The sequence below is a fragment of the Cupressus sempervirens genome, chromosome 3 (assembly GCF_028749045.1).
Source record: "Cupressus sempervirens isolate cs-2001-9-10 chromosome 3, ASM2874904v1, whole genome shotgun sequence".
Taxonomy (NCBI): Eukaryota; Viridiplantae; Streptophyta; class Pinopsida; order Cupressales; family Cupressaceae; genus Cupressus; species Cupressus sempervirens.
The window spans coordinates 381,893,330-381,919,737 of record NC_143120.1 but is presented as its reverse complement, the minus strand read 5'-3'; the positions used below and the strand labels follow the sequence as shown (position 1 = coordinate 381,919,737).

General features: G+C 32.2%; 1 protein-coding gene across 1 annotated transcript; it reads left to right on the top strand.

Annotated features, from left to right (window-relative positions):
• Positions 1-21,729: 21,729 nt before the first annotated feature.
• On the top strand, positions 21,730-23,402 carry LOC149566602 (potassium transporter). Its single transcript, XM_089817423.1, has 3 exons — positions 21,730-22,263; positions 22,898-22,961; positions 23,074-23,402. The coding sequence occupies exons 1-3, from the start codon at positions 21,928-21,930 to the stop codon at positions 23,241-23,243; spliced, it is 570 nt and encodes a 189-aa protein (XP_089673549.1). The 5' UTR covers positions 21,730-21,927; the 3' UTR covers positions 23,244-23,402.
• Positions 23,403-26,408: the final 3,006 nt, after the last annotated feature.

Genomic DNA, 26,408 nt, shown 5'->3' with positions numbered 1-26,408 from the left:
AGAAGCTACTCCCTTGTAATAACTAAATTAATTAAATACAAAGTCACCTTTAAATTGAATGACTTTATAAAAAATTAATTTAATTTCTTCTTATCCTCCACTTAGACTTTGGAGAACATGAAGGCCAAAAGATGGGATCATTACAAATCTACCCTCCTTGAAATTGCTTGTCCTCAAGCAATTAAGTAACAGAATGGACTCCAACCTCCACCTGGATCCCAATATGTGATATCCATATGGAAGTTAAACCAACTACAAACCCACATCATCGGGACCAACCCCTCTAGCCTAGCATTCAAAACTTGCGTTGATGAAGTCAGAATGTCACCATAAGGAAACTCCATAGAAGATCTATGAAATCTCTTCTTCCCAATGGTTGCAACACAAAACTGAATCTTTGTAGATGGTAAAAACAAAGCCCAACTCCACTCAGGAGAGTGATCAATATCAACCTCAAACATCAAATTGTCATAAGACAATGTGGCATCGATGTTGAACATAGTACTATCACAAAAGTGAACATCAACACTTTGTTGATCGATAGTATAATATGACTCTGTCACTATATTTGTCACCTCATTAGCAATAACAAGTGTACTATCATCATAGCACACATCTACAACCGCATGCATACTGCCAAACTCCTCGTTGGATGGTTCAACTAACATAGAAGTGGCTGTTGATATGATAGTATCCTCATGTTCTCCTAATCCCATTATTACTGCAACACCATCTCATGAAAAAGCTTCATATGTGGTCTCCTGACTTTGCACGCATGTCTCTACTAATTTTGCTGACACAACCATATCACCAACATCATAGATGGGTGGCTCTATACGTGTCTCGATCCCACCTGAGTAAACAAATTCTTCTTACACTGGAGCAACATACAGATTGTCAATATTGATGCCCATCTGTCTAGCCATAAGGTGAAATATCATATCCATTCACCTGTTATGCTCCTCTAATGAACTCAGTAACCTAAGCATTGCATTTTCTTGATCTGGACTGCTATACATTTTGTCAAACTCTTTCCCTTTATCTCAATGTTCCAAATTCCCTATAAGAACTCCATAGGATGGTAGGACTAATAGCTCTGATACCACTGTAATGGACACCTAGGAATGCCCAAAAGCTGAACCAAGGCCTGAAATTATATTAATTCTAAAAATCCTGCAATCAAGTACAAAGAGATGTATTCCAAAGGCCAAACCCTAAGGGAATGATGTCTAGAATGTTACAAAAGAGAATGAATGTCCTCTATTGCCAAAAAAGGAGTGTGATTCACACATCCAAGCTCTTATCAAATGCAAGTTATAATCCTCCAATACAATAATTTGATCATCAGCAATGAGACTTTCAGCCCTATTTATCCTTTTCTTCATCCTTTTGGAAGGAACTAAAACATTAATTAATTGCAAGAGCTAGAAGCTTCTCCTTCCAATAATTAATGCATACCCTAGAAATTCCTCCCTGGCAATAATTAATTAAATCACGAGAGGCTTCCGTGCTTCCAATAATTAATACATACCCTAGAAGCTACTCCCTTGTAATAACTAAATTAATTAAATACAAAGTCACCTTTAAATTGAATGACTTTATAAAAAATTAATTTAATTTATTCTTATCCTCCACTTAGAGTTTGAAGAACGTGAAGGCCAAAAGATGGGATCATTACAAATCCACCCTCCTTGAAATTGCTTGTCCTCAAGCAATTAAGTAACAAAATGGACTCCAACCTCCACCTAGATCCCAATATGTGATATCCATATGGAAGTTAAACCAACTACAAACCCACATCATTAGGACCAACCCCTATAGCCTAGCATTCAAAACTTGTGCTGATGAAGTCAGAATGTCACCATAAGGAAACTCCATAAAAGATCTATGAAATCTCTTCTTCTCAACTGCTGCAACACAAAACTAAATCTTTGTAGATGGTAAAAACAAAGCCCAACTCCACTCAGGAGAGTGATCAATATCAACCTCAAACATCAAATTGTCATAAGACAATGTGGCATCCATGTTGAACATAGTACTATCACAGAAGTGAACATCAACACTTTGTTGATCGATAGTATAATATGACTCTGTCACTATATTTATCACCCCATTAGTAATAACAAGTGTACTATCATCAAAGAACACATCTACAACTGCATGCATACTGCCAAACTCCTTGTTGGATGGTTCAACTGACATAGAAGTGGTTGTTGATATGATAGTATCCTCATGTTCTCCTAATCCCACTATTACTGCAGCACCATCTCCTGAAAAAGCTTCATATGTGGTCTCCTAACTTTGCATGCATGTCTCTACTAATTCTGCTGAAACACCCATATCACCAACATCATAGATGGGTGGCTCTATACGTGTCTCGATCCCACCTGAAGAAACAACTTATTTTTGCACTGGAGCAACATACAGATTGTCAATATTGATGCCCATCTGTCTAGCCATAAGTTGCAACATCATATCCATTCACCTATTATGCTCCTCTAATGAACTCAGTAACCTAAGCATTGCATTTTCTTGATCTAGACTAGTATACATTTTGTCAAACTCTTTTCCTTTATCTCGTTGTTCCAAATTCCCTATAAGAACTCCACAGGATGGCAAGACTAATAGCCTGATACCACTTTAATGGACACCCAGGAATGCCCAAAAGCTGAACCAAGGCTGAAATTATATTAATTCTAAAAATGCTACAATCAATTACAAAGAGATATATTCCAAAAGCCAAACCCTAAGGGAATGACATCTAGAATGTTACAACAGAGAATGAACATCCTCTATTGCCAAAAAAGGAGTGTGATTCACACATCCAAGCTCTTATCAAATGCAATTTATAACCATCCAATCAATAATCCCATCAGCAACAATGAGACTTTCAGCCCTATTTATCCTTTTCTTCATCCTTTTGGAAGGAACTAAAACATTAATTAATTGCAAGAGCTAGAAGCTTCTCCTTCCAATAATTAATGCATACCCTAGAAATTCCTCCCTGGCAATAATTAATTAAATCACGAGAGGCTTCCATGCTTCCAATTATTAATACATACCCTAGAAGCTACTCCCTTGTAATAACTAAATTAATTAAATATAAAGTCACCTTTAAATTGAATGACTTTATAAAAAATTAATTTAATTTCTTCTTATCCTCCACTTAGACTTTGGAGAACATGAAGGTCAAAAGATGGGATCATTATAGATAAGATAACAATGGAGTTAAGCTTCTCAATATACAAGTTTATTTTATGATTAGACACTTAATTTAGGGCTCTATTGGCATTTTTTGTTTGGTTGTAGATATTATGCTTGTAGTTGAGATATAAATATATTTACAATATACACACCAACTAATTAATGTTCCTATTTGTGTTGAAACCATGATTTTAGTTTAGCAAGATCTAATGAAAATTCTAGATATGTAGGTGACAATTCAAATTTTCTATGCTAGTACTATTGGTACTTTATTTATACTATGAGTTTTAATGTCATTTGATTTCCACAATCCATTAGTAATATCATGAGAAGATTTTTTGGAGCTTGATTGTGTCACAATTTTTTAAGCATCAATGTTTCGGATCACACACAGTGATCCATCATCAGGATGAGGAGTGCAAGAGAATAGAGAAAAAATATAAAGTGGCAGATTGGAGGGAGCAAAGTGATCCTATGCTTAAAAAATTGTGACATAATCAAGCTCCAGAAAATCTTCTCATGATATTTCTATGAGTTTTACCAAAATAGATAACACACAACTAGTGGTAGTCTTAATCCATTTCATGAACAACCTTGGTAGAGATCATTTGATTGAAATGAAAAGGGTCTTCAAATACATGTGAAGGACTACAAAGTATTATATTTTCTATCTAAGGGAGCATTTTTAGTGAATTATAACCAAACCATGAAGGATGTATAGAAGACTTACAACTAACCCATAATAATTTCATGGTTGACTTAGGTAATGCTCAAGAACTACTGTCCATGGTACTTATAGATGGTCTACAAGGAACTTCCAACTAGCCTACAAGGGGCTATAGATAGAAAGTATAGGAACTACTACAATTAATTGTTGAAAAATAATTTTATTTAAATATGTATCCACATACTTAAAACAAAAGGCTACTCATAACTATAAGGAGAGTATTTGGGTTCTAATACCGTATTTAAATTTGAGGACTAGTCAAAGATAATTTGAATTTTATCACAATAGAGATAGAGTTATTTTAGTATGATAGAGAACCCAACCTTTCATGTATAGACATATCATATCAAAGTCTAGTGTCATTTTTTATATGTAGTGTCTTCAGATAATTAGAGGGTGATGTTGAATAAGGTTGGATTTTAAAATAATATTACAAAAGTATAGAGAGATAAATTAAGGATAATAAAATCTAGCTGTTGTTATGATGTTATGGGCCTCTCAAAGTTAGGTAGTAGCTAGATATAGTGCCTTTAAGTTCTTCATTATTCCTTACAATTTGTTTGACATGTGGGATAATGTTGGAAAAGGTGTGTCAACCTTGTATTTCTAATCTTTTATATTATTATTTATTATACTTTTTATGTATTTTATTGTTACATACAAAGAAGGGCATTCCACATTGAGGTCACACTCTTTTATTCACGTCAACCAAATTAGAATATATGTAGGATTTTTAAGAAAATATTATACAATGTTATGATGCATAAGAGAATATTATAATATTAGAATATTTGGGATTATCTATGGTGAATTAGATATGACGTATAAGACATGGTTATGGGGGTTATGTCAAAATCATTCTAAATAATATGATAGCACTTTGATGTAGACCATATGGTATCCTTAAGCTAATGAGTACCAAAAAAAGGGTGCTCAAGTTAGAATGAATAATATGAAAGTTTAAAAGAAGTTAATATAGTTGTAAGTTCTATGTATACCATGTGAATTCAAACCTGGCATGAGGCATTAGAATTTGAGTCATAAGGTTTGAGCAACATACCTTTTGCATGTTGGTTCATGTTTTTTTTTTCAAAATTATTGTTCAATTTTACTATGTTTGTCTCTTTTCTTTATTGATGGTCTTAGATGAATATTTTATAATATGTTGCAAGGGTGATAACATGTTATTCAAATTATTCTAGTAGTTAAGGTTGGTAATACTTCTGTGAGGGCATCTTCTTGAAATTTTAAATACTTATAATGTTGTTGTAATGTGATTAGTTTATGTCAATTAGAATGTGAGATTTTTCTCTTAAAACAGTTTCCCTTGCATATATCTTTATGTTGTTTTAAAAATATATTAGTGAGTTGCATGTCTCTATATGTTAGTGTGTGTTACTACATAGATAATTTTGTCATTAGAAATTATAAGATACAATATTATATACATTTGTTTCATATATTTTCATCTTACCTTTCTCTCATTTTAATCATAGCACTACTTATAAGAATTATAAATATCCAATCATTGATAACAAAAAAACATATTTAATTTTTATTATAATATATTTACTTTTTATAAATATAATTTCAATATTAATCTTAAATTGTTATTATTTTCTCCTCAAATCTTCATAAATGATTTATTATTATCTCACATCTGATTATCTAGCTCTTCTATCAAATATCAAATTAATTTTGAACCCTATCCAAAGACCACCTTGAGAATTTATGAATATGAAATAATCTCATAATATAATTTCAGTTCTTATCGAAAACCAAATTCAAACATCACTTTTAAAAATAACACTTTGTTCTTTAAATTTCATTTACACTGTTTAAAAACTTACTGTTCTAAGTTTTAACTCAAAATCATTATATAACAATAATAATAAAAATCATGGACCAACCCAAAGAACATGATGATGATTTACATCACTGTATATCAAAACTAATGTCTGTTCTGCAAACTCACGTAATCATCATTATATATAGAATATGTCCATATGGATCTTATTCAAATCGTCTGAAAATCATTCAATTTCAATATTTCAGATTTATATTTCAGTGGACAACTCTCATTAGACTCCTGGCAAGCATCGTACTTTTTGTCCAACATAGTTGAACTTACCAAAATTTCAGTTCAGACTCATTATTCCCGTTGTGACCATTTCTACTGCTACTCCATCAAACTGACAATGCCGGACACACACACAATGACATAAATCTCTTCTTATCTTTTGACATCATGCTTTGACAAACCCTTGTTCTATAAATTTTATTGTAGTCAAATCAGTGTCGAGTTCATTTGTATACTACTTCTAAACACCTTACACAATTGAATCACAGATCTATAACTTTTCTTCCCATTCTTGACTTAGAATGGTAGCTTTAGACTGGAATACATTATTCTCTATACCGTTCCCATCTTGGATTTTACACATTTATATTAATTTTTCAAAGACATCAAGGGGTTTTAGTCTATTAGTGAAGTTGAATGGTTCTAAAAAAGTCGCTAGAATTAAGTCTTGTCGAGTGCAAAGGATCAGACACTATAAGGGATGAGGTCATGATTGTGCCAAAGGTGGATTTTCGTGGAATGGATACCCCTTAGTCCTTAGATCTTAGCAAAGAGATTCTAAACCTTCATCAAAAAATAATATAAGATCCCAAAGACAAGTTCTTAGCTAATCTTTTAGTGAACACTCCTGTTGTTAGAATCTATAATGTACTTGGAAGTAGTGATGAAACTTGTCCTAACTCATCAAGATGGTAAGTATGAGGTGATTCAAGTTGGTCAAATCTAGTGGGTTTGTCTTCAAGCTTAGTTGAGTTTTTCCTAGACATGCCAAATTTTTATTTTTGGTTTAGACACATCCCTATAGGATTTAATATATTAAAAAAAAAAAAAACATGTGCACCATGAATGTTTGTGTGTCTTTGAAGGTCTATTTATATGAAAATGGTGTTTCTTGCCTCTAGACCCTAGTAAAGGGTGCAACCCCTAGACTTTCTTGGGGGAGTTGCTTGTAGAACCCCATGAGAGGTACTTCCATTAATCTCTTTTTTTTTGGTCCCCAAACCCCCCACCAAACCATAAGTCAAAGAAAGTAATAGTCCAATGATGAATCATGATTATAACAATATATAATACATATCCCTTGTTGGCATCTTCATAGTCAAAGCCACAATCAAGAATTGTCTTGTTTTGTAAACTATATAGCATCTTATCATATAAGGACTACCATAGGCAAGTTTGCATACTATAATGTGTGTACTATTGAATACAAGTCATGTTTCACAAGAAATGTCATTTTCATGATGTAAAATGTATCAATAATTCTTTTGAGCACATAGACAACTCATAGAAGAATCCCATCTATTAGTATCCTAACTAAAGTCAAAATAGAACATAAATATTTGTACTTAACCACTCCTCTTTGTTGATGAAATTGTCAGCAAAGGCTTAAAAATTATTTAAAAATTCCTCACATGAATATAAACACCAATCATTGATACACAAGAAAATATTGATTAGGAAAGATTACTAATGAATTTTCCAATTAAATATACACACCAATAATTGAGAAAAAAAAAACATCATGGCTACATCATCATCTAGCAATGATCTTAGATGTAATGCCTTAGTTTTCATGATGTTGGGATGAGTAATGCAACTTATTTTGAGCCACATTCTTATATTTTTAGTTTTGATACTATTTGAATGCCATGGACTTTGTATTCCATGCATTTTATATACAATTGACAATGTTTGCATACCCATGTGTTTTTTTTTTACTTCACTACAATTTGCCTAAATAGTTATTTTATCGATGTATACTTGTACATGTAATCAAATTAGCTTCCACTTGATCATGAATATATTGTTTATTTAATGTTTCTTATTAAAGAATGTATTAAACAAGTTTTAAAATCTTAAAATTTGATTTCCTTTGACCTCTTGCATCTTGATGATGAATCATGTAGTGTGATTCAAAATATTTATGCGAAAACAATTTACACAATCCAACCCAAAAAATTAAAGCAAAAAAATAGCTTGTTGAGTCCACATCTTATTGTTATGATTAATACATTTTTAGGATTAATCCATTTTCATGGATTTATGCCATGTTTTAGCTAGGGTTGACATCTCAAAATAGTTTTATCTTCTAGATAGGGTTTATATTTTTACATAGTTGAATCACTCTTGACAATTTCAATTATAGTTAAATATGCCCTTTAAAAATATTTGCATTTCCAGTCATTATACAATATTCCCAAGGGAATATATATAAAATAATTTAATTACATCAACATTCACACTTTTACATTCTTAACAACCTTTTGACAATAAGATTCCTTGTATAAGAGGCATTCCTTATCACTAGGACTTAATTGTACACCCCCATTTAAATCACAATAATATGTAGTTAATGCATAACTAATTGTTGATTGTCTTGAAGAGTTGATAGGAGATTGTTGGTATTATTGATTTTCTTTAAAGAGGTGTTATAACATATATGCTTGATGATTATTTGATCAGTTATTATGATGATTAGTGTCAACTATTTTATTGTTTGTCAAAGTGGTTATGTTCTAAACTGTGTTGAGTAAAAGTCAAGTGTGTAGTTGGTTTGTGTGTTTATTTGGAGTGTGTGATTGATTTTGGAGACTCAAGGATGTCTTTGGATGTTGTATATGAATTTTCATGAACTGTACATAAGTATTGAGTGGGTTAAGATTGATTGAAGTGAAATAGTTTAATGAGAAATATAGTGTTGTAGTTGTGTTGTGAGTTGAATCAACATGAGTGACTCTAATGGGAGTTTCAGTAATAACTCAAGATGTTGTATGGTGGATCAAGCTTACAATTTATCTAGAAATAATCATGATTTATCGAAGATTTTCAAAGCAACTAGGAAGAATAATAAGTCACAAGTAATGAATGATTTGATTGTTTTATCAAAATGTGAGGTTTCAAGTATTGTGGTTGAGTATATATTATCTAGACTAATATTTGTGATTGATGTTTATATCACACAATGAATGGTGTCTTGGAAGATATAGGTTAAGTGAACTGAAGATTTTTTTATGAAGAGTTCGAAAAATATTTAAAATAGTTGATGCTTGATTCTCAATGAGTGACAATTTGGTTGGTACTTGTGAGTCACTCGTAATTCATATTTTATGGTGATGTGGAAGTATGATGTATTTTTATATGGCTTCATGTCAATTGTGGTGATCAAATTTATCAGAGTTGTGATATTATATTGGAAAAAGTGAAAATGTTTGAATTGTTCTTGATTAGATCAATGATTGATTGCATTTGGAGGCCGAAAATGTTTCACAAATGATGGATTGGACTTTTTTGACACATTTTGGAAAGCCAACAATTAAATTAAAATACAACACATTTTTTTTGAGGAGGTGTCCACCCTAACAAGTGATGAGTGTATTTATCTACAATTTAATGTATTTGCAAAGTGGTAGATCACTAATTTTGGGTGTTATCAAGTTTGTGTATTATCTTCAAGGGAAGAAGACTAGATTTGTACAAGAAAAGGAGAAGTATTACTTTTATATTATTTCACTTGTTGAATCCTATTAGGTTCTCCAAGGTAAATCTCTTAACCAAGTCACTCTTAATAGGATGAGCAAGATCTTAATAGGTCTAAAGCTATATACCTTAATTGAGTGGATCATTAATTTGAGTTTGAATTTCTTTTAAAAGGAACTAATCTTATTAGGGTAAAGTTCCTAACATGAATAGAGGAAAATCATTAATTAGATGACTCCTAATAGGGTAAAATATTAACATGACACTATTGTAAGATCCTAATAAGGATAGACCTTTAACCAGGCATCCTCCAAAAGAGTGCAAATATTTATAGGTACTAATTCCCATTGTGGATTATTTCTTTGACCAAGGGTTTCTACAATAAAAATCTTGGTGTTCTTATATTCTTTTTTAGATGGTCCCTTTTTTTTTCATAGTTTTTTGTTTCGTGATAAGTTAATGCAAGTGGTTGAATAGTTAATGACGATCTATCTAATTTGGGTTGCATAGTTAAGAAATGTTTGGATTTGGTAGATTACTTAATTGTTCTCTCATAATCTACATTCTATTATACCATTAAGAAAGCAGTGAGTATGGTTGTAGCCAGAATGCTCTTCATTATGTTGGAATGATATAATTTGTATCTAACTACCATTGAAGAAAACTTCACTATAGGATCAAATATATTGTTCATTGTCATTTCCTTTTTGTTCCACCCTAATTTGGTCAACTGGGTGACCTCATCTTGCTAGGAAATTCTTAGGGTTGGTACCTCATCAATAGCATAAAATCCAATTACTACTTGTATGGCCTCCTTGGTGATCTTTTAGGGCTCATTCAACCACATTAAGTGATCATGTAAATATATCAAGCCATATATCACATGTTCATCCTCAAAATATTTTGGTAAATATACTACATTTATAAAACCCTTATCTAAAATAACCTTATGTTCCTCCTTTAGTACCAAATTATCATCACTTAACTCCTTTTATTGTTCCTTGTCTTCAAGTCATCATTGTTTTCCATTCTCTCTCAATAACCATTGAGTCCACTAGAGATTTTCTTAGAGAGAGGGCCAATTTCAAATCTTTCACAAAGGGAAGATTGGCAGTAGAAGCAACAGTTACACTATAGGAACTAAATTGAGGATTGAACATTATAGAGATATCAATAGAAGCACTAGGAGTCACCACATTGTCAAAGGATTGGATGATGCAATTAGTAACTAGAGGGGATGAGGGGAGGTGGCACAAAATACTCCTCTCCCAAAGGGGGTGGGGGGTATAGGAAATATCACCCTTGTCTAGATGAATGAAGACCAATGTGGTCACCAGTGGAGAAGGGGAGGAGGAAACTAGACTAGGAAAAGCCTCCTTAAGACTAGAGGTATTCAAGAAAGGAAATTTCTTGTTGCGCTTAGGTTCTAGTACATCATATCCTTATGGGATTTACAACTAGCAATAGTGTGTTCTTCAAAGTTGTAGCCCTAGTAGTAAAGAGTAGAATCTCATAGATTATGGTTTGTGTCCATTTCCCCAATTTAAAGTTAAGGGCCATAAAGTTGGGGAGTTTCTTTTTAATAGTTACATTGACACAAAATCTAGTAGAAACTAGTTGAGATTTGGTTAGAGTAACAATGTCTACAAAAATATGGTAACCAAAGGAGTCATTAATCCACCTGAAAATATACTAATCCCAGAACACAAGGGGTAGATCGAGAAGATTAACCTACATAGGGGACATCTTACTTAGCTCTTTAGAGGGTTCAAATCCCAGTTTTCACTTGGTAAGGGTTAGGAAATGCTTATCATAAACCCATAAACCAAAGATGACTAGAGATATGTACTTGTGAGCAATAAATTTAAAAAGGAACAACCCACTTGTTGAGACTGCAACACTTCCATTGATTTCCATTGAACTAGAAGTAGTTATTCTACTTCCTGACCATTTCAATGAATGGGAGGAAGTTGAAGAATCTCCAAACAAGGAACAAGTTCATAGTAGTCACTATTTTCTCAACCACAGAGTTGGCAAGAGAAATATCAGTGTCATCCTCAGTAGAGACAAAATCCATCACAATAGATTTCATCTCACTAAGAGGACCCCCCAATAGTGAACCATTATGATCCACCTTGGAGGGGGATTTCTATAGTGAATCTTTGAAGATAGTAGAAGATTTTGATATGTCAATCACAGTAGGATTGACAAACCCCTTCAAGTCCATCTTGAAAAAAAAAAACCTAGGGGTGTTAGGGGTAGGGGACGAAGTTTCCTCCCTAATAGGGTCTACCATGCTAATTGAATAATAACAAGTTAGGAACTAGGAGCAACATATTTGAAAAGAAAAAACAAGTAGAAAACTAGGAGCAAAAAAGTTGTGAATTATTGTTATTTCTGATAATTTTATTATTTTCTTAACTTATAGAGCCTTATTATTTTCTTCACATGAGTTTGGTGCCAGAAATCACATGTTGTTGGAAGAGACTTTGAAGGTCATTTCCATTTTGAGATAATTTCATGTTGTTTTGGAAAATTTATTATCATTTTGTTGATTGGAAGTCCAACCCATTGTTAGGATATTTGATGAACATTAAAAATTGCATAAATTTTAATACCTTAATAGAAAAAAAAAAAAAAAACCTTGAAAATTGGTATATTAATCCTTTAAAATAAAATTAATATTCTTGAAGTGGCAAGGCATTCTTTTGTAGTTTTGATCATGTTTAATGATTGTTTAAGTGGCTTATAGGGTTTTCTAGGATGACTATGAGTAGTAGTTGGTTTTGTTGAAGTTTATAGATGGAAAGTTGTGTTTGGAATGTTTCATGAATAAAAAGGCTTTGTTTTCTCCAAGGGAACTGCAAAGGTGTAAATTGGTTTGTCTCAAATTATTGTCCTAAAATACTACTCTATCCAATATCATTTATATGTTCAATTAACTCTTGGTTCATTTTGTAGTCTAATCTGTCTTGAACCATCATTGGAAGCACACCTAAGATATTTATTGTTCTTGGTAATTTTGGAGGAAAATATGATAAGTTTGGATTATTTTGTTTTTCTTGAATGCCATTTTTATTAGTCTCATAGACTTTTCATCACGTCCCTAATTGTGAAGATAACTATTAGAGGGAAGGTGGTACTAAACAATATCTTTTATGTCTCAAGGTGTATTATATCCATAAAAATGTTGGATGAATTTATTTTATGGTGAAGTAATCCCAATGTATGGGGTTAAAGGATTGAAAACCAAGGTTATCACTACTAGTCAAATGCATATGGAAGTAATAATAGTTGTGAATGTATCAACAAAACTTCTAAGGTCTTGATGATCAAAGATCACTCAGTAAGAATGGGAATGGTTTGTAGGAGCACCAACCTTTTATTTTTAAGCCTTAGATTTTGAGAACATCTAGAGGATTAATTTTCGTATATCTTAAAGATTGATTGGGTTGGTTGGTGGAAGTTTTCTATATTACTTTATGAACTTATCTATGAAATATTTTGGACCGCCTTTTTTTGAAGATAGTAGTCCCTTTAAGTTAGTACTAGTGGTGTCTTGGTAATTAGTATATAATTGTTTATGGATCGCCATTGATGTGAAATAGCTCATAGTACAACCATCCTTTTAGTCTATTGCTAAATGGATAGACTACTTATGTTTAATGATTAAGATCTACAAGTTTCTACCCCTATGGCTTTTTGGATTCCCCAAATAAAATAATAAAAGATGGGCCAACTCAAAAGAGTCCCACAATGTATCAAAGTTTATTTATTTCTTAAGAATCTAGTTAGAGAGGCTAATTGGGTCCCTCCCTATCTAGCATTCCTTCATTGTTTTATAGAGACCCACGACATCTTTGAACCACTTATACTCTTTTGGAACTTGAAAAAAAAAGTCCACTTTCATTACTGTTCTCTTTTTGGCTTCACCTATTGTTGGAATTTGTATTTCTCTTTTGGAGGTTAATTCAACTTAGTGAAATATTCAAAAGATTCTAATGGTTCCTTTTCTTTTTTCATCTCTTATTCTTCCATACATTCTATTATGAATAGGCAATAGGCATTTTTCAAATTGCATTAATGGACAATTGTTTATTTGTTTTCTGTCCTTTAATTATTTGTGGATCTCAATATATAAATTTATTTCATCAGATTTTAGAAATTTTTAACATACTTAACTTTTTGTTCTTTTATGTGATGAAAGTTCCTTTCAATGTTATCTAAGACAGACACAAAAATTACAACTCATGGGCTCAAATTGACAAAATTATAGAACACAACACCTTGATGGGAATAAGTAGAGTTTGAATCATTGTACTTGCAATGATATTTCTAAATTTGGGGGGGAAATCACTTACATTCATTGTCCCTTGGTTGGTTTACCCTTTTCGAGTGCCCTCACCTCTCTCTATGGCTTTCCTCCTACCAATTGTTACTTGTCTTCCTCATGTAGAACTTGTCCATTGAAGTCTCGTAACTCTCCACACATATGCAAAGGGACTTGGTGCAACTTTCTAGTTAGGTTTTTGGTGTATTTTTTATGCCATGCTCCTACACACAAAAATTCAATTTATATAGTTGTTAGTGAACAAATTGTCTTCCAAGAAACTATACATACAAAATAACTCTAAATGCCCAGATGAGAAGACTAAATTAGCACTAATAGTTGGGTCACTTCGCTATTAAAAAGTGTAAGTTCCCTCTAAATTTATCTGGGTACAGCTCCCCATGAGAGATTTACAAAGAATTCACAACAATACAATTGATAATGCTTTTAACCTGAAAGCAAGAAAGCTTTACAAACATCCATACGTAAGCACAATATAGATGCAAAGAAATTAACTAATTGAATGGAAATAAACAATAAACGACACCAAATTTGTTTTCCCAATCATTACATTATAGAAGAAAAGTATAAATAAAGGTGAATGGTTCTTTCTAGATGTATGAATAACTAAGCCCAAAGTCTATCGATAATTGTAGCAACAATTTACATGTATCAAATCTGTATTCAAAGATAATCAAGATAACACAAAGATTAACATTGATAAGAAAATCAACATGCAAACACAAAGTATTGATATACTAAATTCTCCTCCTCTAAACACAACAAAACAATATAGACCTTTTATTTGATGCACACAAAAATCACTATCTAGAAAAATATTCCCCTTCTCTCCCTACATTGCAATTTAAATCCAAAACTATCCTATAGCACCCAGTTTATAACAAAGAAAAAAAAAAAATGGAACCCCTTTTACATTGCTTTGCTAACTATTTATCAATTCCCTTTCTTGTAGCCTTTCAGTTTTTGATGATAACTAACTCTTGATTTCACAATATTATAGACATAATCAACAAGGGTATGGGCAGAAAATTCTAATGGCATCTTCTTTATATGCAAGCACATGGCATTTGAATGATCTAATATTTAAAAAAATATTCATGATGTTGGGCTGATTGGAAATAATTCTGACAATAAAAATAGGTCTGATTATGGGGGGCATAACTAATTATTCCACTATTGGATTTCCTTCATTTTTGGATACGTTGGAGAGATCCTAGTTGTGCACAACTTGACTGGAGCGATTGAGAAAATTATGTCCAAGTCAAAATTTATAGACCACTGTGTGAGGGTCTACATGACTGTTAGAATTATAAAGTTGCCAACAAGAGCCTTATATATTTGCTTGTATCAATTTGGGTTTGTGGGTGATCTCTTGCCATATCAATACTCAATCAGGCTCTTAGACCATTCTTATGCTTTGCATACCAATTTTTAGCTCTAATGACTCTTGTCATTCTGTCAAACACTTCACATGTGTCTAATAATGTTTTCACATCTCCATCTTCACAAAAATTGACTATGGTGATCTCATGCTCGCTATATGCCAAATCAACCAATAGTTTGAATAGTGAACCCAAGGTACATATGCATTCCACCCCTTCAAATTTGAGTAAGAGAACCATGTTAATCATTGACTGTGAGGGATGCTCATTAGTCAGTGTGAGTGCTCACTTGTGACTATGTGATAAATCTTGAGGGGAATCGTTCTTCTGCACCTTTTAACGCACCACCAAACATTGTATATTTGCAATGAGTATGATATGAGACACAAATGTATGTTCCTTGGTAAAATTATTGACCATATAATGTTTTAATAATTTCAAATGGGTTTTATCTTGGCTCAAGTCAAAGATTTCATGCTAAGAGACCTTGAAATTAGTGAATTGCTAACTCTGAATTTTGAACTGTGGCAGTTGAACCTGCAAATCCTTTGTACCTAAATTCCAAATCTCTGAAACTCTGAACCTACATTTTAATCTATAGATGTTGAGTCTTCAAACTCTGAGCATATGAACTCTTTGGATTTGAACCGTTATATTTTGAAATCACCAAAGTCATCTATAAGACCGAATTGGCCAAGTCTCTGAACTAAATTCAAAATCTTCCCAAACTATGAACCTATTTCAAACAAATCGAACCACTCTAAACTATTTTGAACCTTAGTTCAAAGTAGTTTGAAACTCCACACTAAAGTTTTAAAACTTTGTCCATATTGGGTACCAACAATAGTTTATATGTATACTATGTCAACATATAGTTCATATTACAAAATATATATATATATATATGGTTTTTCAACATATATAGTTTATTTTATTTTCTATAAAAAATAATATTTTATAGTGGCTTGCTAAGCTTATATAGTGTTTTTTTTTTTTTGGAAAAAGTGGATGAGCCACTAAATATATTTTTATTAATTTTTCAAAAAAATAATTCAAAAAAGCTGAATCGAGAAAGAATCAATAAGAAACCCAGTATCATCACTCAAAATATAAAGATCATCGATATTTACAACTATTTATATCGACGATTAATTGCTCAAACATACAAATGAAGATTATCCTTCCTCCCATATTTACAAAATTTGAGCAATTAAAATACTAAGTCATTAGATTTTAACATTGTTTAATCAAATTTCAAAATGTAAAAAATTTTGCATTTCCAATTTTACTCCTCCATATCTACACATGCCTCCCCATGTGCAGCCCCTAGACTAGTTGATGTACACCCCCAGTTAGAAAAAGAAGGAATGAAAGGAGACTTCTCCCACCCTATCCTACTATCTAAACCCAAATCAGAAGGCGATCAACTAGAATCTTCTTTTTCCCATTAACAAATTTGGCCAATAAAGTGAGTTAATTCCCATCCTTTTCATGTGGTTGTCTCCCCACCTGTGGATGCCTCCCTTGTCAAAGTCAATACTCCATGCGTGTGCTCCTGATTAGTAACCACATTATCATCATGCAAGCCATGTCACATCTCCTGAAACTGAGAGTGCTCCTAAATAGAGACCATTGAAGAAGGCCCTTCATGGCTCTATGAAACATAGTCTTTATTAGACAAGCTTAGCATATCCAAAATAGCGTAACCAATACACTTTGCTCTTTCTTCTAATTGATACCCTAGAGCCCTTGCCATAGTTTGGAGAGAAGATTTCATAAGGTGGGGGTTCTACCTTTCAAACACTTTCTGGAGAGCTTCATACATGACCATGAACTAATGCCTTTGTAATAATTGGGACCTTTGAAACAAACCAACAACTAATGCATTACCAAATCATAAATTGTATTGTTGCATAGCATTTGTAAGTTTATTTTTATTCCAAAACTAAGGAAGAACAACCTTTCTCACCGAAATTTCTAGCAGAGGGACTGAGTATAACAAATCCATGGCATTCAAAAAGAAAATGGACACAACATTTGATGGAAATAGAAAATGTCTCGAGGAAGGGCATAAGACTTCTTCACCAATTACCTGTCAAATACCCCATCAAATCATTGGAGAATTAATGGAGAAGATCACATCCATAATGATATCATCAATTTGCAGGGGTAGAACTATTTCATTGGCATTTGGAGTAATCCAGATTCGATAATTTTTGGGCAATAGGGACCTATGAAATTGATTACAAGATTCACACTTAACACGACTCCAAAGGCATTGACATTTTCAAACAGGGTATAACCAAGAACACTATTCTCTATTGGTATGTGAGATTAGAGAAGCCAATGTTGCCTATTATAAAAATAGTTATTGGAGGACTTTATAATACCAATGCATGTATAATAATTATCAAGCTTTTGTAGATACATGCAAAAAATTTAAAGGACCAGACACCATGTGAATAATTAACATATTCAATCTCTGTAGTGATCTCATCTCATGTTATATACACCACATGGTCATTATGGGAATGAACCATATCCAGGTGATAAAGTGAATTAGCATGAAGCTCACTAACTTCACCCAGTACTAAAATAATGATTTTGATTAGGGGCAATAAATAGTGATTAGCTCTAACAATTCACTAATTCATTGTTAATTAGCATTTTCAAATCTTTGTACTGCTCAATGAGTATTGATGTTTGCATTGTAAAATTGGTGAATCCATTACAACCTAAATTGGAAAGATAATCTACTACTTTATTTTGTTCTCTATATGTGTGCAATATTGTCACTTCAGAAAATTGATCAATTAAGGTCCATATTTGCTGTAGAATGTACTAAAGCTTCCAAGAAGATGTGTGTTGCTTGATGCAAGTTGTTACTATAACTTGAGAGTCTCCCTCTATCTGAACTCATTGAAATTCCCCTTTCTTTGCAAGAATTAATCCTAATAGTAATGATTGAGCCTCTGCTATATTGTTAGTTCCTGTAGGTAAGGGTGTCATTGTAATTGCAAGCACTTTACCTTTACAATCTCTAAGACATGCCCCTAATCCTAATTGACCTGTATTTCCTCTAGATACCCCATCAAAATTGAGCTTCACAAATCCTAACTAAGGAGGTAGCCAATGTACTATTGACCTATCTATGCTTGTTTGATTTCTTCTGATTAGGCCAGTTCCTAATGGAATAAATTTAATGATTTTCATTCCTGAATGATACCTCCATCCCAAGAGGTAATAACCAGATTAAATTTACATCTACTAACACTTGCATTAGCAACTTTTGATATCAATTTTTCAATGTTCTCTAACACCTTGTCTAGGGATGAAACTTCTTTTCTAAAGATCCTATTATTTCTTTCTTACCAAATTACCCAAATTACTAATGTTAGAGCACATTTCCAAATTCCCACAAAGAAGGCATTGGGGTAAAGAACTAGCCATGCTTGAAAAATATCACAAATGTTGTTTTGTAATGGAGTGGGGTAATTTAATTTTTTTAGAAAAAACATCCAACACTAGAATGCAAAATGACACCTTGCAAAAAGATGATCTATTGATTCATAATCTTCATCACATAATACACATTTGAATGGAGGAGCAATACTTAACCTTTCCAACCAATCATTTGTTAGAATCCTATGTTTAATTGCTAGCCACGCAAAGCAATCTGCCTTAGGTAACACTGCATTATTCCAATAGAACATATAGGCTTGAGATGGAATTTTGTTCGCTGCAACTCTTTGTAAAATTTTATATCCTTCTGTGATTGAATATTTACCATTTTTAGCTAGAATCCATAGTAATTAATCCTCATACTTGGATACAAATGCTTGTCTTTCTGAAAGAATAGATTGAAAATGCTCTTTTTTCTAGTTATCTATAGGGAGTTGTTCTGGATCTTTCCATGTTACTTTCCTTGAGAAAATGCATACTACATCTATAAAGTGAATAACAAGATCTCCCCACTCTACTTTTGAAGCTGACACAACTTTTTGAATATTTGGCAGTGTGATTAGCGGAGGTTGTCCATTCCAAGAATCTCTCCAAAAATTAATCTTGTCACCACAGTTTAATTCCCAGGAAATGTATTTAAGAACAATGTCTCTGGAGGCAATCATAAAATCCCAAATAACAAAATCCTTAGGGAGGTCCAATATGGAAAGCATTCTATGTGGATCATTGTTGTCTAAATATTTTTTCTACATTATTTGACACCATGTTGACTATGATTTAGTGTATATCTACCATACTAACTTGCCACCAAATGCTTTATTCCTTGTTGTCAAATCATGAACTCTAGCTCTCCCTAAAGTAGGAATATGTGCCATGTCTTGGAGAGAAATAAGAGGAATTTTCATTTCATTTGCCATATTTCCCACCCATAGAAAACCTCTTTAATAAGTTTCTGAATTTGAATTAGGACTGACAGTGGGGCTTGCATGACAGCCAAGTAATAATTTGAAATTGTTGAAAGTACTGACTTGATAAGTAAGATTCTGCATTGACTTGATAAGTAAGATTCTACCTAATAAGGATAATCATCTTACTTTCCAGGAGACAACTTTTCTCTTAATTCTTCGAAGGACACTGCCCCAAAAGCTTGTCTTATTTGATCCCATAAAAAAAGGAATCCCAGGATAAGTGGAAGGTAGAAAGTCTTCAAAAAATCCCAAAATCTGCACTATCTTGTCTGATATAACTTTGTTTGTATTAAATAAGAAGATCTTTGATTTTTGAGAATTATTTGCTATAACTATATAATAATCTTATATAGTTAGTATTCTCTTTCTTTATATTTTTTGATGATTTATTTTCTATGACATGATTGAATATTATCTACAGTTCTAGTGATTATTTTGTATTGTTCAAATACTCTTCAATACCAATAAATAAAGGTTACGAGTGTTGGACTGTAGATGTAGATTCGACAAAAAGATAATAATATATACACTAGAATAAAAATTCATAATTGATTTTAAGCTTTCTTAGATTGTTTCCATAAAGATGCACCATATAGCTAAGGTCTCATAGGAAATCAATAAAAAGTTTTTGTATTATATAGATAGTTTTCAACACTTAACAAGCATAGTGGACAACACAACACTTGTAATTATGTATGTCATTTACTTTAATCCCTCTATGAGGTCCACACATTAATTAGTATTTGAAAGAATTTTGGTTTTCTTTAATTGTACCAAGCTTATAATTTATTAGTGATTTATAGTTAGATTGCATATTTGGGTCTTTGATGTTTTTCTTCTATTTGATTTTTTATATAGTGTTTTACTGTAAGTATAGAACTCATTATTTGCAATGGAAGGATGTTGACACCATAATATATCTTACTCAATTAATATATTCTTATTTATTGAGTGTTAATGGTGTAGTATGTGTTAATGCGTAAACATTGTGAAATGGATCCAAAGAAGTATCGGGTTTTGTTAGTTGAAGCTTAATGTCTTTAGAATGTAGTAAGTCCATGGTACATATACATAGTTATACTTTTCATGAAATCAAATGAATGTCTAGATCTTACGTGAATTTTATATAATGGATAACATAATAAACTATAGAAAACTCATCAACATAATATTGATAACTATCTTTTAATATAGAAAATACCCAATGAGTTTAGGGACTAACTCTAATTCCATTGAAGATATCTAGGAGGAAATCCAAAAATGAAGTATAAAAAAAATTATATTAGTATTACATCAATATCCTAGGAACATATTGTTGCTATTTGTTCTCCTATCTTTTTTTTTTGTTACTAAAATGACTTCCTAGGTTCTTTACCAAAGGATAATGAATCCTTGTCTTGCATGTTCTCAAATTGTCGCTCAACGTCATTGTCATTTTCTCTAATTGTGTAGTAAACCTCTTCTAATTAATAAAAATTTGACCAAAATATTTTCATAAGTGAAATTTAACTTTACATGTGAGATTTATTTTCGAGGCTATTGAGATCAAATTTATAAGCACAACCTTGAACTTGACATATTACAAGAAATTTAAGTGTTCTAAACTGTCTTTTAACAAATCCAAACATCTTGATACAATGACAAATCAACCAATAAACTTTGTAACAATTTTTTTATCAAAATATTAAATAAATAAATATTTTATTGAAATTCAAAAATTTAAATATATATAACAATTTCATATGTTAAATTAAATATATTCATCACAACAATTTAATTAATAGAACAATTGTATTTTCCTCACTATCTTTGAATTCAATTTTCAATCATAAAATTAAGATGGCAGTTCCAAGACAATACGAGCATTCAAGAAGAATATCAAATTAGGTACACACAATTTGCCACACCATGCCCATAAAAAATGAAAAGAAACAATCCCAATTTTGAGCTTGTTTATCACTTCCAATTCAGTGGATGGCCAAAACTAGATCACTTGAGGAACATTCGAATGGATAGGATTTGTTGCCTTGTCCAAACAACATATTCATTTAAACCCTGAGCATTTCTGACCAAACCCCAAAGGCAAGATAACTTTTCCTGGTTTTCAAAACGTGATGACTAGGGCTTACATGTGGCCACGTTATGCATTACCTGCCTCACATTATTCTATGGAGATCCTCCCATTCTAACAACTCATTTAGACCCATCTCTCTGAACCCATCTTCTCTTCAAACAAAGAGGATTATTTTTTTCTGCCATTCATTTATTCCGTAGAAATGTTGGCCCTTCAATCAAATAAATGCCCAACTATTGATTTTTCTTCACACACATGTAATCCTTCGTTAGATTTCTGCACGCCCACTTACAATTACAGCACTAAATTTCGTGGAAAGGCCGCCATTATTAGTCTTGGGAGGACCAAGGCAGGGAAGAAGGAAGACAGCACTACCAACAATAATGAGAATAGTGAGAAGAAGAAACCAAAGCAATCTCTATTTGGAAACATCACAGAAGCACTTGATTTTTCTCAGGCAAGATCTGAAGAAGATGCCATGCTTATTGAAGATGCTAAATCTGCCACTAAATCTGGAGAAAAAATGAGTAGAGAACAGGTGATTTCAGACCCACTTTGAATTTGTTTCTAATTTTGTCACTACAAATGCTAATTGGTACATTGTTATGAGAATTGTTATTAATGATAATATTATATTCATGGTTGGTTAAGATTGTGTGTGAGTTTATCAGTATCAACATTTCCAATCAGAATAAGAAAGCTAAAAATTATCATATCTTGTAAAATCTTTGATTTATCCTTATTTTGGTTATACTTGTGATTATATTGTATGACTGTATGGAACAGTTTCTTAGATGAAAAAACAAAGATTTCATATTGTGTTAAAAGAATCCATTTATATTCCACTGATACATTATCAGAATACTTACCATGTTCTGTAAATTCTGGTTTATCATTATCCTAGATGAACTTGTAATGATATTGCGTGACAGTTTACTGTAATTAGAATTGCTAATTGATTCATTGTTACATGGATTATCTACTTGTGATGATGTTGCATCACAATACAAGTCTTACTTTACTTTATAATCTTATGATGATGTTAAGTCATTTATAGATTGCTTCTTAATATTGTGCTCAAAGAATTCATTTCTATTCTTTTAAATATATTATATTAAAAATTATAATAATGTCATTAATACAGATGTATTTGTGACGATGTTGCATGACAGTATGCTGCTCTGAGGAGAAAAATTGGTGGAACTTACAAAGATTTCTTTAAGGGATATATAGATGGTAATTTTCTTATACGTGGTTCTACTTTGTGTTTTTCAATTTCAATTTAGTGTCTCTCTGTATTCTATGATTATATTTTTACAGTGTATACTCTGGCTTTTTATTTATGAAGTGGAAGGACCATATGTGGAAGAGGGATGGGTGGACAAGACATGTAAAATATGCAAGAAGGATACAAGTGAAGAGCCTAGGAGTGTTGATTATATGGGTAGATATGCTCATGTAGCATGCTTGGAGAAAAATAAATCTGGAAACTTCTTTACCAGATTGTTTGGTAAATGAGGTGATTCAACTACACTAACATAATTTTGTGTTTAGTTATACCCTCTTTGATTCAATTGTGAAAGAATTCTAGGTATATTTATCGATGAGAAATATTTGACACCATTGTTGTAATTCATATGCATTTTTAAAAAAATGGCATATTATATTTCGACTAAATTAGCATATTAGAAATAGAAATGGAAATCGATTCTTTTGTAGTCCACATAATATTGGGCAGTTCGTCTCTAAGTCTACTAATGACTTGTAATATAGAAAATTATCTATAGGAATCGATTCATTTGTAGTCCACATAATATTGGGCAATCTATCTCAAAGTCTACTAATGACTTGTAGTGTAGAAAATTATCTTTACTCCCATGAAAATGCATCTAATTGGGCTTCTAATATGAGGCATACATATCCTGCTCTCTACAATTATAATGCAGATTTTGTAAATGATTAAATGTATTCATCACATAGAGATATTTGTCACATAATATTTAATCATCAAGAATATTGATCATTGATGTACTGATGGCTAGTTATTCTTGGAACCTTATTGATCTCCCTTCAACTTCTTTGAAATCAAATATTCTAGGCGATGATTCATTGTGAATATGGTTTAGATGTAATTTGTGTTTTAGCAGATTACTAGTCGTTATAAAAGAGATTTTTTTACAAAATGTTGTTGAAGAAAATTTGATCCAATTAATTTTTTTAATTAATGTTGTATTTGTGTCTTAAAATTTTGTGTTATGTTTCAGATTTAATTATTTTAAAGGGACATGGAGGAGACATTTTCCACAGTAAGTTAGATTTTGATATTGTTATCCCAATGCTTCAAATCACCCTTCATGATTCATCATCGGGATAGGAGAGCTTTAGAAAGAATACGATGGATATGGAGTGTGATTTGAAACATTGGTGCAAATAAATTCAACATGGTTGAAACTAGAAGCATTGTAAATGAAAAGAGCAAGAAATAAAGATGTGAGCAATAGAAAATAAGAACACAGAGTTTTTCACGGTTCAGAAAACTTTGCCCATGTCCACATTGAGCAAGGGAGTCTTTTATTAATCACTAAAGTACAAGTTGCTTTATAAGCAACAATAGATCATATATACAATACATATTCTAAGTGACTCTTGAATATTCAATTGGAATTGAATAGGCAAGGAAAATTGGAGGAATACAAATAATGATTTTTGGACTTCACACCCCCAACAATCTCCCACTTGAAGACCAACCACTGCTGTAACAATTGATTCCTCTACTTTGTTCCTTATTATCACATGTTGGAAATGTTGAGAGAAGCTTGTCAAAACTCAAACTTCTCCCATGTAACAACCTTCATGAGAGCATCAATTGGGTTCGCCTTGGTATCAATCTTGACAACTTGAAGCTTTCCTTCTTCAACCACATGCTGAATATAGTGATAATGCAAGTTCATATGCTTAGAACAATGTTGAGTTGTATGATGTTTGGTCATAAATATGACACTTGCTATCACAAAACATAGTATAATCTAATTGTGTCAATCATGATTCTTTGAATAGAAGTTGCAACCATACCATCTCCTTTACCCCTTCAAAAAGAACCATATACTCAAATTGTATAGATGATTGTGCAATTGTATGTTGCAAATGAGAACTCCAACTAATAGTTGCTCTAGAAAATGTGAAAATATAATCAAAAGTAAATCTTTGTTTTTCTAAGTATACACCAAGATCTAAATCTATGAATCCCTGCAATAGTGTCTTTCATTTCCCAAAAGATAAAGGAAAATTAGAAGTACCCTTAAGGTATCTAAGGATCCATTTAACAACATCCTGACAAGGTCCACTAGGATTACTTGTAAATCTTCTTACCACTCCCACTATATGAGTGATATCTAGATGAATAGAAATCATAGCATACATAGTACTCCCAACTACAAAAGTATAAGAAATGGCTTTCATGTAATCTTGGTCCTCTTGTGTTTTAGGACATAAATGAGAAGATAAACAAAAATCAGAAGCTAGCAGAACATAAACTGGCTTAGCTTCTAACATACAAAACCTATCTAATACCTTTTCAGTGTATTGTTTTTTAGATAACCATATTTTCTTCTTGTGTCTATCTCGTTAAATAATCATTCTAAGTATTATCTTAGTTGCCCCAACATCTTTCATGACAATTTTTTTAGCTAGCCGTTTATTTAGCTCAAGAAGAATCATTATGCTAGTGTTGCTCACTAGCATATTATCCACATAAAGTAGAAGCATGAAAAAATCAACATTAGGTCATCTTTTATAGTAGGTAGATGGATTATCTTCTAGATGTACAAACTTATACTCAATCATGAACTAATCAAAATTTAGGTACCACTAGCATAAGGAACAACTTAAACATCACACACTACACTTAATTCCTAGACCAAAAGTGTTTTAAATAGTCAAAGTTGATTTTTCTTTCCCATGTTTAATTCTTCCATTAGTGTGTGATGTTTAAGGGTGGCCCTGGCATGGAGTTTGTTAAAGCCCATCCAAACTCCACTTCAACCATCAAAATAGATGTTCCTTTCCCTTTTAGAAAAACCTCTTAGGTTGCATCATGTACAACTCCTCATTGACATCTCCATGTAGAAAGGTTACCTTCGCGCCCAATTGTTCAAGTTCAAGATCCCAAGAGACAACTAAACCCAACTCTAATAGTAATCATCTTCACTAGAAGAGAAAAAAATGTCATTAAAACCTATACCTTGTTGTTGACCATAGCCTTTACCAACCAGCCTTGCACAATAATGAACCTTTCCACCATCCACTTCTTCTAGTTTATAAACCCATTTATTTTTCAAAGCCTTCTTATTGGGAGATAAAGACACCAAATTCCATGTATGGTTCACTAATAATGGATCTATTTCCTCACACATAGCCTCTTGCCATTTGCTAGAATCAAAGGCTCTACAAGAAGCCTTGTAACTTGATAGTTCTCTTTGATCAAAAATTAACAATGAGGATTCTACTTCATTTTCAAACAAGAGCTCATAATTAGAAAACTTGGCGAGAAATCTTCTATGTCTTGTAGACCACCTTAATGGACCTCTTTTGGATAGCTTAAACATCACACACTAAGATTCATTTCAAGACTAAAAGTGTTGAATAGTCAAAGTTGACTTATTTTTTCCAAGCTTAATTTTTTCC